This window comes from Mya arenaria, chromosome 3 (assembly GCF_026914265.1).
Source record: "Mya arenaria isolate MELC-2E11 chromosome 3, ASM2691426v1".
Taxonomy (NCBI): Eukaryota; Metazoa; Mollusca; class Bivalvia; order Myida; family Myidae; genus Mya; species Mya arenaria.
In genome coordinates this window covers 55203911-55217876 of record NC_069124.1, presented here as the reverse complement: position 1 = coordinate 55217876, position 13966 = coordinate 55203911, and the positions used below count along the sequence as shown (strand labels likewise).

Here is a 13966-nt window from a genome sequence, read left to right as displayed (position 1 = left end):
AGGAACGATTTTAAGGAGAGATTTTTGAACAGTATTATTGACCCGTGCCTTTTGATGACACGGCCCAGTCCAAATACTCTTGAGCATCGATTGTAGCTTGCAACATCCAGTAAGGTCGAAATCACACGAGGACGTCGTTTGAAGCGTACATGACTACGTACGTGCAAAGGTGAAAGTGATATTATGGACAGCTTAATGATAAGGGTGTTGCACCAGTATAACAAGTGCATGTCCTGTTCCTTGAGATTTAAAACTACATGCCACGTTCAAACGCATTCCTACAAAAAAAAACATGCCCACAATAAGTATGTTTTGCGGTTGAACAGACTGTCCTGTTTAAATGACGAAGCGCACGCCTTTCCGATCTTGCACTCGTGCCCACTATTAACATGTGTAAATGCTCTGTCGTATTTTGGTAGCGTGGATGATGATAGTGATGAGGATGAGTTTCGCGAAAGTTCGTCGGCGTAATAGTGCTCAAAGGAGCATGAACATGTACATATTTTCAGGTTATGAAAAAAACCTATTTATATAAACCAAATGTTTCGCATAAACATTTCCTATACACCTTGCCATTCCCAATATTTGAATGGCCACCGTGCTCCGGCTACAATAGGTCGGTCTAAGACACCACTGAAGATTTTCGAGAAATTGAACCAAGCAATCATAGCAAAGCTCTTAATATTACCACTCTTACTATTCCACAGACGTACTTTTCAAGTTTATGAAGATTCATTGCTATGCTGCCTTTGTTTTCCATTCCAATTTCAACAAAACACACGGGCGGGTCCAGGATTTTACATTAGACGGGGGCGTCACTTGGTGGCGTTTAGCTTTTGACTTGCGCCCCTCCCTCAGACCCGCAATGTATTTAGTTTAAAGCATTTGCGGGGGTGGGTGTAGTCATCTATCAATTTCTAGTCCTAAATGGTGCATTTGGTTGTATTTTCTCCGAAAATGAAATAAAAAGTTAATTTCGAAGATTTAAGTATCCGCTAGAGTAACAAAAATTGAGGAAGTTCTGTGTATTTTCATTAAAGTAAAACATTAAAGATTTCAATGAATAAGAAAATCCCTCTGTGATATGGGAATCTTTACACCACTGACGTATGTTATTTGAACCAAAATGTCATACAAGGCAAAAACAGATTCCGTGACAATAGTTTGATAATGGTTCTCCTTAAAGTAGGTCTCTATTGGTATACATTTGGACCGAGTCTGCAAACTGACATATTTCGAGACCGAACAGCTTCAAAACAGTTTAACAATCAACATTGTATAGGTTTTCATAATTAAAACAGTAGTGTTGAGTGGTTTGTTTGGATGCGTCGGCAGATTATCTACAGATAAATCATTGTTTTTGTTTTGTTTGTTAATAACTCGTAATCAGATCTAAAATTTGGAATGGCTTCAAATTGACCTCCAGCGAGGTCAATTGCGAATGTGCGCACAGACGAAGGGAACAGTTATATATGTGTTTGTGACTGATAAATAAGGAGTGGAAAATTGTTGAAAACACCACAACAATGGCAGAAAAGAAGCTGAACTACAAGAACTATTTGCAGGTATTTTTTGTCATATTATAATGTTGTTTTTTTCATAATGTAGCGGAGAGTTTATCGATTTAATATGATTCTCTTAATCTAATTATAACATAAGGATACTAACGTTTTTAACGTTTTTAACGTTTATGTTTATTGAATGAGAGGATATTATGATGGAATGATTTCTTTTGTCCAATTAATATCGTAAATCATAGTTCTGATTTCTACAAGGTGACGAGAATGGGCGACACATGTATATAGTTTTCTTTATTATGTAAACCAGTAATCTCTAAATTTCGAATTGATTCTCGGAGGATTTATATACATGTCTGCATGCCCATGTATATTTCCTGCACAAGTTGCTGGGCTGTCAACGAGGCGACCGGAAACACTTTCGATGACAAACAACTGGTTAGGAGACCCTAGTGACGACATTTCCTTCTTATTTCATTAGATTCGTCCGTGTGTTTCAGTTGGACAAGCTGCTGGACTGTCAGCTCATCCAGAGCAAGGCGGCTGGAAACACCGTCCATGACGAGCACCTGTTCATCATTACACATCAGGGTAGGCATCAAAGTACAAGCTGTCAGTTGCCAATCAAATCGGGGGCAGATACTTAATGTCTTTCATGATTAGTGCATGTGTAGTCTAATATGGTTCCATAACCTTGTGGCTTGATGTTCTAGAAACATCACCGACAAACAACTCCCCACAAGTCATTGGTTTTTGAACCATTATGTTCATGATTTATATAGTAACGTCTATATAGTGATCTTTAATATCATTCAACAATATATCCTGGATGCATGACTAAGGAATAAACAAACTACGATCTTCGTGTATACTATACAAGCAAGAACGTACAAAGTTAATTTATTCTATTTCTTCAATTCTTTGTTTCCAGCGTACGAGCTGTGGTTCAAGCAGATTCTTTACGAGATCGATTCAGTCCGCGTGCTCTTTGACACACCAGCCAAGGTAAACTACGGCTTATACGCACTGGTCACGACGTCTCTATATAATCACTTACACAAGCGCCTTATAACTCGGATATTCATAAGAAATGGTTTCCCCAAAATATATTGCAACGATGTCTTTCTCTCCACAGACGCTGGACGAAGGCAAGACACTGAACATCATCAACCGCTTGGGCCGAGTGTCCCTTATACTGAAGGTGAGTTATAAGTTCAGGAAATGTTCATAACACAATATACATGTATGGGAATATTATAGTGATATTTCACGCTTGTATAATTATATAAAGGAGTTCATATTCGAAATGTCGTAATCAGGCCTCAAGGCGCTTTTCACCGTGTGGCGCTTGTGTACATGACGCCAATCATCTGTTGCGCTTCTAGACGTTTTGGCCAATCATTGAACACTTGACCTGTGTCCACAGCAGCACATTATTCTCGTCCATAAACACACCTGTTCTCCAATATCTTACGTTTATCCATCTTCATTTCAGCTTTTGACGGACCAATTTCAGATTTTGGAAACCATGACACCGTTGGACTTTCTCGAGTTCAGGTGAGACTACCCTGTCTTCTATGGCCCATTGCATTACCGCTGTATATATTCCCCTGCATTACGGTGCCATTCTCCAATACTAGTAATTCAACTCCAGTTATGAGAGAAAAAGTGTTTAAGTTTGAAAAAAGGTGCATTTTAGCATTTAAATCAGTCGTTTTAGTAAATTATGAACACATGCGTTCTAAGCATGTACTGATAAGTGAGTCCACATATTAATACCAAATGTGATTTATCCAAATGACATATACATATATATGTATATTAAGTATTGTGTTTCCGTTGACTTTCAGGGGTTATCTCTCGACGGCGTCCGGCTTCCAGAGCTTACAGTTCCGCCTTGTAGAAAACAAACTGGGATTGCAAGATGTCAGTACTTTTTTATTTGCAATTTTATCTTCAATTTTAAAAGCTGCTATACGTGATGCAGTAATGACCATGTTCAAACTAATGAGGTGACTTTGAAAATATATCTGTATGTCTTAACATGTATCATTTACCTACACTTCTTACTCCATCCCTGCAGGACAACCGGATCAAGTACAACCAGCAGCACTACCGGGGCGTGTTTTGCGCACACGCGGACGTGACCGCCCTAGAAGACTCAACCGGAAATCCATCTCTCTTCAAACTTGTTGAGGTACGAGGTTGATTTACGACGCACCTTAGATGACGTGTTCTGCCATAAGGCTCAGGATACCTACACCATTTGGTCACGTTTACTAAACTCCCGATGGCAAGAGCATGTACTTTTTTATTCATTCAGATGGCGATCATACCATTAGAAGTATTTACATTTCTTTTGCTATTTTCAATGCCAACTTTTACATTTAATAAATTTAAAAAATAGCCAAGAGTCTGGTTAATGTATACCTATGACGGTGTAGAATGTGCTGTTGTATACATGATGGTTTCCTTTTCTCCTATGTAGGCGTGGCTAGAGCGGACCCCAGGTCTCGTGAAGCACGAGTTCAACTTTTGGGGCAAGTACCGGAAGGCTGTCAACCGTTGGATAGATGAATGTTGGCTCAAGCCCGCACTGGTAAGTATTCAAACTAAATAAGGGTGTAAACTCTCTTTGTTGCACCTAATACACATACATAAAACCTACATATATTTGGAAGTTGCCGGTGCGTGACTAGATGGTTCCTTGGTATTGTCTTTCACGGCAATCAAAGGTTTTTATCGGATGGACGCAAGCTATCTGGCCATACATGGACTGGTCATTAATAAGCATACGGCTTATGTTGAGATGTCCCGACGTGGGTCGACTTGCAGACTAAACACCGACTTTTAACTGGCCTTAGACATGCCCAAACGCATTGTAAAGTGTGTTTTTGTGTGTAATTGGCTATAATGACCCGATTCCAATGGACTACATAATACGCTCTTTGAGAATGAACTTCCTGCATTTTACATCTAAATTTCCTCTTGGTTTTGATGTTGTTGTTTTTCTATTAATGGAAAGTGATATATATGTGTAAGAACATAGTTTGTATGTTCTCATCACACTGATATTGTCTACCTTGAAATTACAACATCTTATTTGCTCGGTATAAATGTCGCTCAGACAAGAATGGAATTGCAGATTCAACAGTCTTCTTTTTTAAAGGACAATGCACCCTTTTTGTTGTAGGGAAAGCACATTATCGTAAGAGCCTCAATGTCACAGAATACCGTCGTTTCCTCGTAATTGAATCAATCTCCAGTCAAAACATTCTCACGGAATCTTTGTGAAAAAAAATCGGCCAGTCCATCTCGCTTTACAGGCATATTTTATAAGAACCCATTGAGAAGTGGCGATGCAATATTAGAAATGTCAAGAATATTAAAGGATACAAATAACATGCGGGGCACCTACCGGTAACTGATGCTCAGGCGGAAACCGATATGGCAGAATGTAACATCTTTTAAATCAGAACAGTCATGTATGGATTTAAAAAAAAATGAAATATGCGCTTCCAATGTTTCAAATAATTCTTTATTCCTTGTGAACTGACATTTTCTCATGATCTCTTATATTGTCGTCTGCTGCAGGCTGAAGAAGACCCCATTGTTCGCGAAACCCGGATGTTGGAGTACCGGAAACAAGTCGAGACATTCGAGTCGATATTCGACCCCGAGAAGCACCAGGTCCTCGTGGAGAGAGGTAGGAATAGTTCAAGTTTATGTTATTCTCCCAATCTCAAAAGCTCTAGGTATTTGGAAAATCAACACAATCAAGATTGAGAGCTTTAACTTCAGACTATTGAAAAGCAGTAAAGATTTTTTGCTCGGACATTTGCATAAAAAACAGTTGGAAGTACCTAGAATGAAAATATACATTGTGTAGTATTTTGTTTTAAAAGGCGTCTTAGCCCCTTTACCCTGCTTTGGGCCTGCCTCCTCTTTACTCAAACAGACCCCAGTTAATGTTTGACAACTATCAGCTGTTAGAACCTTTGCATATCAATCTGTCAAAATAGTGTGGACTATTTTTTGCTTCATTACGCTCTCAAAGTATCGCCAATCTGGGACGACCCCGCTTTATACACTGTAAAAGGTCCTTCGACCCCCACCCCGCCCCACTTTGTACCCAGATCTCAATTCTGTATACTTTCAGGAGACCGGCGGTTCAGCCACCGGGCGTCGCAGGGTGCTCTGATGATCTCGCTGTACCGGGACGAGCCGCGCTTCCACCAGCCGTTCCACATGCTTTCTCTCCTTACAGACATTGACTCGCTCATGACCAAGTGGAGGTGTAAGTGTTTACATAGAGATACAATTCAAAACTGTATAGAATATTTTATCACAATATAATCATATTGGGTGGAAAAGGTGACAATGTAAATTTGCCAGGCTAATGCACCAGTCAATTGTAACCACGGCCCCCAGGTTCGGGGAATAGCGGGGACGTTCGGTCAAGCCAAGCCGGGTAAAATCCCCGGCACGAACTTCTGGTAAAGTCCCCACCGAATGCCCCCGCACCCCAGAGACTATAGTTAAGGACCATTCCCCTCTATTTTTGGCGCGAAGACAAAACCACCGCATTCACCCGGCACTGCGGGGTCATCCGAAAGGTAAAAACACGGCCCATTTCACCCGCTATCCCGGTATACCCCCGGACCGGGGGGGGGGGGGGGGGGGCGTGATTACAATTGACTGGTGCATATAAGTTTAAAAGAGGGGTGTAATATTGAGTAATATCAGTTACTAGAAACCTAGGAATGTACGGACGAACGATAAACGACTGATTGATTCTCTCAATTTCAACATATTTAAATAAAACACGAATAATTTTTCACACGATCATATAACTATTTCATTTACAATTATATCCTCTCATCCCGTGACGTAACGTTTACTGCACCTTAAAATAGTATTATTTTACTCTAGCAAACCACGTGACCATGGTACAGAGGATGATCGGCAGTAAGATGGGGACGGGCGGTTCCTCCGGTTACCAGTACCTCCGCTCTACAGTCAGGTATTCTGGATTTTCATTGTGTAGATAAAACTTATTCAAATCACAGGGGCGGATCGATGATTTGATGTTAGAGGGGGCGTAATTTAGGGGCTTGCACCCCTCCTTCAGAACCAAAATTAATTTTGTCTCAAGTGTTGACAGGGGCATGTTGGTTACTACTCCAAGAAAATTTTAACAATTTCTAGTTCGAAATAATCCTCTCTTAAAATAAAAAGTAAACTTTGGCGAATTTAGGAGGGGGGGGGTGCCGTTATCTTACTAGAAACCAGAGTTTTGTTTTCCATTACGCGAGGTCTAACACATAAATATGTGCCCCGCGTAGACCTCGAACAGATGATGTTTCTTCATTTGATTTCTGAATAGTATTACAGAATGGTATAAATATAAATTATCGCATGAAATGCTGTTGTAGGCATCAAACCTATTCATTTCTCTTCGGATTTCCAGCGATCGGTACAAGGTTTTCTTGGACCTCTTCAACTTGTCGGCCTTCCTTATACCACGTGACTTCATCCCGCCGCTGACGTCATCAATGAAACGCAGATTGAGCGTCCTTTCGCACGAGCAACTGGACGAAGTAGACGCTGAATACCAGCTGGACATTTCCGATGACGAAACAGACGATTCTGGAATCTGTCCTCATAGCAACACAGGAAATGACGTCACAGATATCGAAAATGGAATGAAGGAAGTCAAGGTTACCTTTGACCTTAAAATATAGAGCAGGTCTACAATGTGTTGCTTTCAATATGACTTATTTCTTGAATTGTAAGGAAATTACGTTATATACGCAGTGAATACACGTTTAAGTTGTATCCTATTTTAGTGTAATTTTACTGAATCAAGCCATATTCAGCGCAGGGGCGTTTTGACACAACCATTTGACTGCGCCCCCTCCCCCATTATTTTGTTTAAATAAAATCCCAGGCTCATATATAATGATTGGGGAAGTGTTACTAAAGATAACTTACAAAAATAATATTTTTTGAATCTGTATTGTATTATCAAAATATAATAACGGGGGGCGTGGTCAAATGTCAAAACAACGCACACTGCCCCTGTGATATTCAGTAAACATTATTGTAGAAACTGGACTTGTCTTAAAATCTCCATGTTGTATAATACGTTGATTCACCTGGGGTTTGGTCATTCTGAATTGCACTGTATCATTTTATATTTGCATACATATAGTTTGCATTATTTACGATTCACATTGAATATCATTGGTTGGCATCTAATAAAAAGAACAATATATGTGTACATTCTTTATAAAATGTATTAGCTATACAACATATTTAGTACAATATATTGACTTCATTTTAAAACACCATTGCAAGCACTGATCGAGTCGTGATCTTATGCAGCAGTCAATTGTAACCACGGCCCCCAGGTCTAGGGGTATACAGGGGAAATGTGCCGTCTTTTTACATACCTGGTGGCCCCGCAAAGCCGGGTTGAATGCGATGGATTTGTCTTCGCGCCAAAAATAGCGGGGAATGAGCCGTACCTAGGGTCTCTGGGGTGCGTTCGCATTTGCAGGGGATATTACCACCAGTCCCCGCAGGGTGGGGATTTTAGCCGGGCTTGGCTGAACCGAAAGTCAAAGTCCCCGGACCTGGGGGCCGTGGTTACAACTGACTGGTGCATAACGACTTTTCATTAAATACAAAATAGATGCTACAAATATGTATGCATTGACTGAAATGTTTTACATAATGCAGCATGATGTAATACCGACTACACCAAATAGAACTCCGAGTTTAAAGTGCACTTCGCGAACTGAGATGACACCCACATTCAGCTGCACATACTAGTACATTGTACCCAACATGACTGTTTAATACTTTAACCTATATGCTATATACTTATATATATAATACATGTATATAAAAACAGCTGGTTTGTGTATGAAATTTCAAAGTTTTTTTCGCAAACATTTATCGGCGCTTAGATTTTATTAGTAGTGTTACCCATCTTGCTTACAAAAGGCAATTGGGGCTGTTTCCAAAAGTCTAAAATGAAAAAAACAACATAATACATGTATAACGTCATTCTTAATTATACCGTAAGGCCAATATAAATTTATTGCTAGATTTTCATCCAATTTTATTTTTGAATTTTATTTTTCTTAAATGTAAATGACTGTTTCACCGTTGAGTATGAGTTATGCTCTTTCTTAATGCATTTTGGACCATATACTTATATTTCGAGACGATCCATTGACACCATTATTACAATTCTCCTTTTTTACGTTGACACCGTAGGTATGAATGAACGCCGCACCAGAACAGTACCAGACAGATTCGCAAATACAGATCCTAGTTCATTTTTTTATGTGAGGCAATAAATTTAAGAGGCGGCGGAAAAGAGGTGGCGGGCGGGGATGGAACTCGGGCAATTACTTTAAAGTCGCCTAAAAGCCACATGCGACAAGTTTAAAATTTCTGAGTTGAATCGTTTGATTGAACCAAACCTCGGTCATACAAGGACAAGTGTATTCCAATAAATCCCCTTTTGTATTCGAATTTGGCATTTTGTGCCACTTGATTGATTAAAAGTAACGTGGGACCTTCTACGGGCTCTCAACTTTTACTACTACAACTCGTATTAATTAAACAACAGTATTTACAACGTAAACACAAGCAGTATATCTGTACACTAAATAATTAACAAATAATTAACAATGAAGTCACAGTTGACGTCTGAGGTAGACCTACACGTACACTACAAACGTATTATGTTACAACATGGCCACTTTTGTGTAAAGTACAATGACAATATTATATAAAACGTTTATACAAACAACTAATTAAAATGACTAAATAATGTACCAAAATACGTCATCATTCTGGGTGTTAGATATTGCTTGTACATAAACAATGTATATGAGTTTGTAGTGTAATAAAAATTGAATGAGAAATGATTATTAATAGTTTTTGTCATACATACACCGCTTTGCTGTGATGATAGTTAATAATTAAATGTCTGCATTTATTATTATTATTATTATTATTATTATTATTATTATTATTATTATTATTATTATTATGATCTGAAATAACACTTCATAAAACGGCATATGGCGTTGCGTTTCTTAAATAGTCTTATCCAGGGGCGGGCACAGGATATGAGAGAGGGCGCGGACCCGCTAGTGTTATCACTTCATTATTGATTATATATGTCACGTGAAAACGGGGTTGCCATTGCACCCTAGTTGACAAAGTGTATATACTATTAAACATTCGTAACGGGTGTTTTACCATCCTCTTGGTCAGCGTGCTCAGCATTGATGACATTCATCTGTCCATACCCTACGTTCATTTTATGCGCCGACTTCCGGTACTCCTTCATGATCTTGTGAATCTCCTCGGCCATCGGCGCTACGATCACGATCACCGCCATGATGACGGCGAAAATCTGGGTACCCCAAATCCAGAAAGAAAACTGGGTAAGATCCATCTTAGGGAACATCGCCATGATGCCGGGGATAACCACCGCGAACGCCACTATGCATATAGCGCCACCGATGTAAGCGGTTAGTTTAGCTTTCCTAAATGTTTCCGCCATCTGTTCGAATGTAGGCTTTCCTTCGTATTCCAAACCCTTTAACTCCTCGCGATAATTTAACTCCCATGGATTCAGAGGGTTTTCTATGTCATACATTTTTGCCACTCGAAATTCTCGTCGTCGACCGTTTTGATGTCATGCGTAAATAGCGAAACAACTATGCAACAGAGAAGACTAGCTCCGAAACTGGAGCACGTTCCGGCCAAAATGGCGTAGTTCTGGACCGTGTTCAACAGGAAGTTGCTGAGTCCGCCTTCGTAGAAGGAGGCGGTGACCAGGGTAGCCGTCACCCCGCACACAAGGCCCGCGGCCCCACCTACAAATAATAGATGGAGATAAAGGGTGGGGTTTAAATTTTAGAAACAACAACAACAACTTAATGACATTCGATAATATAACTTATCACTGATAAGCTATTAAAGGATATAATGTTATTGCGTAGTTTATCTAGGGTTCGTCTACTACCAATGCGACTTTTTGCATGAACGCACATTCTTAAAATAAGTCTCCGTGGGTCCCTGTTTTGTTGTTCACTAACTGTTCACGTGTTCATGTCAATATAGTTTTCTTTGACTCAGTGTATAACAGATCGACATTAAAACATCCGAACAGTATCTCAAATAACATCCAATAACTATTTGTGCAAAGAGATCAATTATTTCTAAAGAAGGAGTAACGTCGTCCGCATAACAAACTACAAAAGAAGTTTAACTCAATATACTGGCTGAATACAGATGTTAGGTATCATTTTCCTATGATAAATCATATATAAAACGCATTAATTGTCCACAAATCTAATGAATAAGCGGTCGCCGTCGTCGTTTAAGTCTGTGCGTAATGATTTCTTCATTTCTTGAGGAAACGCGATGCTTGTAAACATTTATCAAGGGTTTTTAATGTCACTAACCGGATTTAGACCACTATTTTTCTCTAAATAAAAGACAACTGAATTGAATCAAGCAAACTGGCATGCACTACATCTTAAGGATCATAGAAGTGTTTCGAATGATCGATGCGAACTGGTATAAACAAATAATATATGACATCAACATCATCCTTTTTTTGATTTCTAGAAAAATGCCATATGGGTTCGTTTCATACATTGACAACTCATGAATCATGATGCATTAACTGTGTATAGTTTTGTTTCCATTATTGCCACTCCCAGTTCTAGAAATGCCATAAAAGTCACGTTCATTTACGTAAATTCAATGGGCCGGTGCTTGTACTGTAATAAGCTTACGGTCAATACTAAAATTAGCATTACCCACCACCCTTTCACAGCACTTGGCATTTCCTCAGGTATGAGCTAGGTTTGAATTGAAATATACGCTCCTGGCATGATAGGATTTGACTATTTCCCGTGACCTTAATCCGGAATTCATCTTGAAATTTGATCACTGAAAGTAAGTTAAATGCCGCCACTGATAAGCCCATTTCCTCGTTGGTATTGTATTTGATAAAGTTGAAAAAAAGCCCCTTTCCCATAATCGAGTCACAGTAAAATCGTTACTTGCTTAATTGTGACAGAGCTATCAACAATACAATTTCAATACCGCACTAGCCTGATATAGGTTCGATTCCTGTGGCCTTGACCCAGATTTGTATGATCTAGTATATCAAACTGCCGACACTTACCTGACAAACGCCCCTTCCCGCTGCCATTGAGCAATATGCCGTTGCTTACCTGACTAAAGTCCCATCTCGCTGGCCTTGACACCGATTTTGGCTCTCTAAAATATCAAAACGCCCGGCCTTACCTGATATAAGCTCATTCCTAGAAGCTTTGAACCAGATTTTGGCAATTTGGTATATCAATAAGCCCGGCCTTAACTGACATAAGCTCCTTCTCAGTGACCCTTACTCAAATGTTTGCTTTACGTCGGGCCTTACATGATGTAAGCCCCTTTTCGTTAGCCTTGACCATATTTAAGCTATCAGTATATCAATGCGCCCGACCTTACCTGACATAAACCCATTCTCAGTGTCTTTGGTCCAGACGTTTGATATGTAGTATATCAATACGTCGGTCCTCACCTCGATGGTCTTGACCCAGTTTTTTTGTAAATTAATGCGCCCGGCCATGAAGAGACTTACATCAGATATGTGCTAGCTAGTATATAAATACGCACGGCTTACTTGAAATAAGCTCCCAAGTGGCCTTGATACATATATTTTGCTATTTAGTATATCAATACGCCGATTCTTATCTGATATAAACCTCTTCCCGGTGACTTTGACCCAGATTTGTACTATCTAGTATAGCCCGGCCATACCTGATATAAACCTCTTTCCAGTGCCTTGATCCTATTTTGTGTGATTTAGTATATCAATATGCCCGGCCCTACCTGACATAAGCCCCTTCCCTGTGGCTTTGACCCAGATGATGGAGAGGATGACTGGTGGGAAACAGGGGATGGTGACGATGGCGCCGCTGTAGAAGATCCAGTTTAGGTCGATCCCGGTCTCGAAGACCACGAGACCCAGGGGTATAATGGAGATGGTTACCATGACGATACACCAGTCCTTAAACCCGATCAGACTGTCCTGGTATTCTCGGTATTGACCGTGGGTCTTGCAGCTGGGGGAATAGGTAAGACAAAACAAAATGGCTGAAGGGCCATGCACATTGGAGTGCAAGAAAAGTTAAATCACCAGTAACACAAAGTTTATAAAGGACCATCTATCTTCATGAATCAAGAGCAAAGAGGAAGACAGCAATATACTTCTAAAAAACAGTATCTCAAAACAATACAAGTTTGGTTTTTATTTATTTTTTGAATATTTATATTTCAAGAAGTATTTGATCCATTGCAGAGTAAACATAATAACATTCTTACGTATATGGAGGTTTGGTGCCGTTATGTCCCTTGCCGTGTCTCGCTTTCATGTCGTCTATGCACGGCTGACAGCACGAGACATCCGGGCACTCACACCTGTTTCGTGACTGGTTCGTCTGCTTCTTGCGTATAATGTCTTTCTTCTTCTTTCCGCATAGAACACAGTCAAGCTCAGTCAAACCCCGCCTGGAAAAGTGCAAATAATATATAACAAAGAATCACCTACCATTGAAGTATACATCATTCTTTAAGGCTGATTGGGGGTGTTTTCAGTCAATGCAACTAGAGTAAAAGATGGTCCTTTAATGGCGACACATGTTCAACCCCAAACTCTCTCAGATTTTCAGGACAATATCTCCATAGATCTAATTTACTTGTCTGGTGTAGCCCTAAGTAAAACGTGTTATTTTAGTATGTATGTATTTTATTTCTGTAAAGAAGTTTTTTCCTGTTTTAATCATTTATTGAAACTAAGGCTTAATGACACGTGCAGTAGGCCAGACACGTGGCCTAGTATTTGTATAATACGAAGATAAACTGATCAGATGGTTGTAACTGACATAAAAATTATTGACCTGAAGTTGGACGACTTTTTCATTTGTCAAAATGAATCCCAACGCACAGGATGTGATAAGGTTACAGCTGAGACATGATTTATTACCATAAAATACCCATTAGTCTCTACTGACCACTAAGTATTTGCGATGCAAGTACAAATGTTATGAGCGACATACCATCCAGTGCAACTCTACAAATCTGTGAACTGTGGTCAAAATTCATCTAAACAGAGTGACACAAGGTGTTACCATTGAATTCCTATGGAATATATGGTTCAAAGCCATTTAAGTGTGACCTTGATCTTTAAGATTATATCACGAATGCTATGCGTGACACACCTGCCCATGCTGCTGTACAATTCCGTGAATTTTGATAAATAATAAAACTTGAGTAAGAAACAGCTGATAAACGACATCATCTGGCTGACGGACGGACGGACGGACAGTGCGATTACAGTATTG

General features: G+C 39.7%; 1 protein-coding gene and 1 pseudogene across 1 annotated transcript; one reads left to right on the top strand and one right to left on the bottom strand.

Annotated features, from left to right (window-relative positions):
- The first annotated feature begins 1300 nt into the window (after positions 1–1300).
- LOC128226644 (tryptophan 2,3-dioxygenase-like) lies at positions 1301–7391 on the top strand. Its single transcript, XM_052936604.1, has 12 exons — positions 1301–1565; positions 2018–2108; positions 2449–2522; positions 2653–2718; positions 3013–3074; positions 3368–3443; positions 3601–3714; positions 4006–4116; positions 5112–5223; positions 5677–5814; positions 6450–6540; positions 6988–7391. The coding sequence occupies exons 1-12, from the start codon at positions 1527–1529 to the stop codon at positions 7259–7261; spliced, it is 1248 nt and encodes a 415-aa protein (XP_052792564.1). The 5' UTR covers positions 1301–1526; the 3' UTR covers positions 7262–7391.
- A 1224-nt stretch (positions 7392–8615) lies between these two features.
- LOC128226643 (uncharacterized) overlaps positions 8616–13966 on the bottom strand; it is a 28217-nt pseudogene continuing 22866 nt past the window's right edge.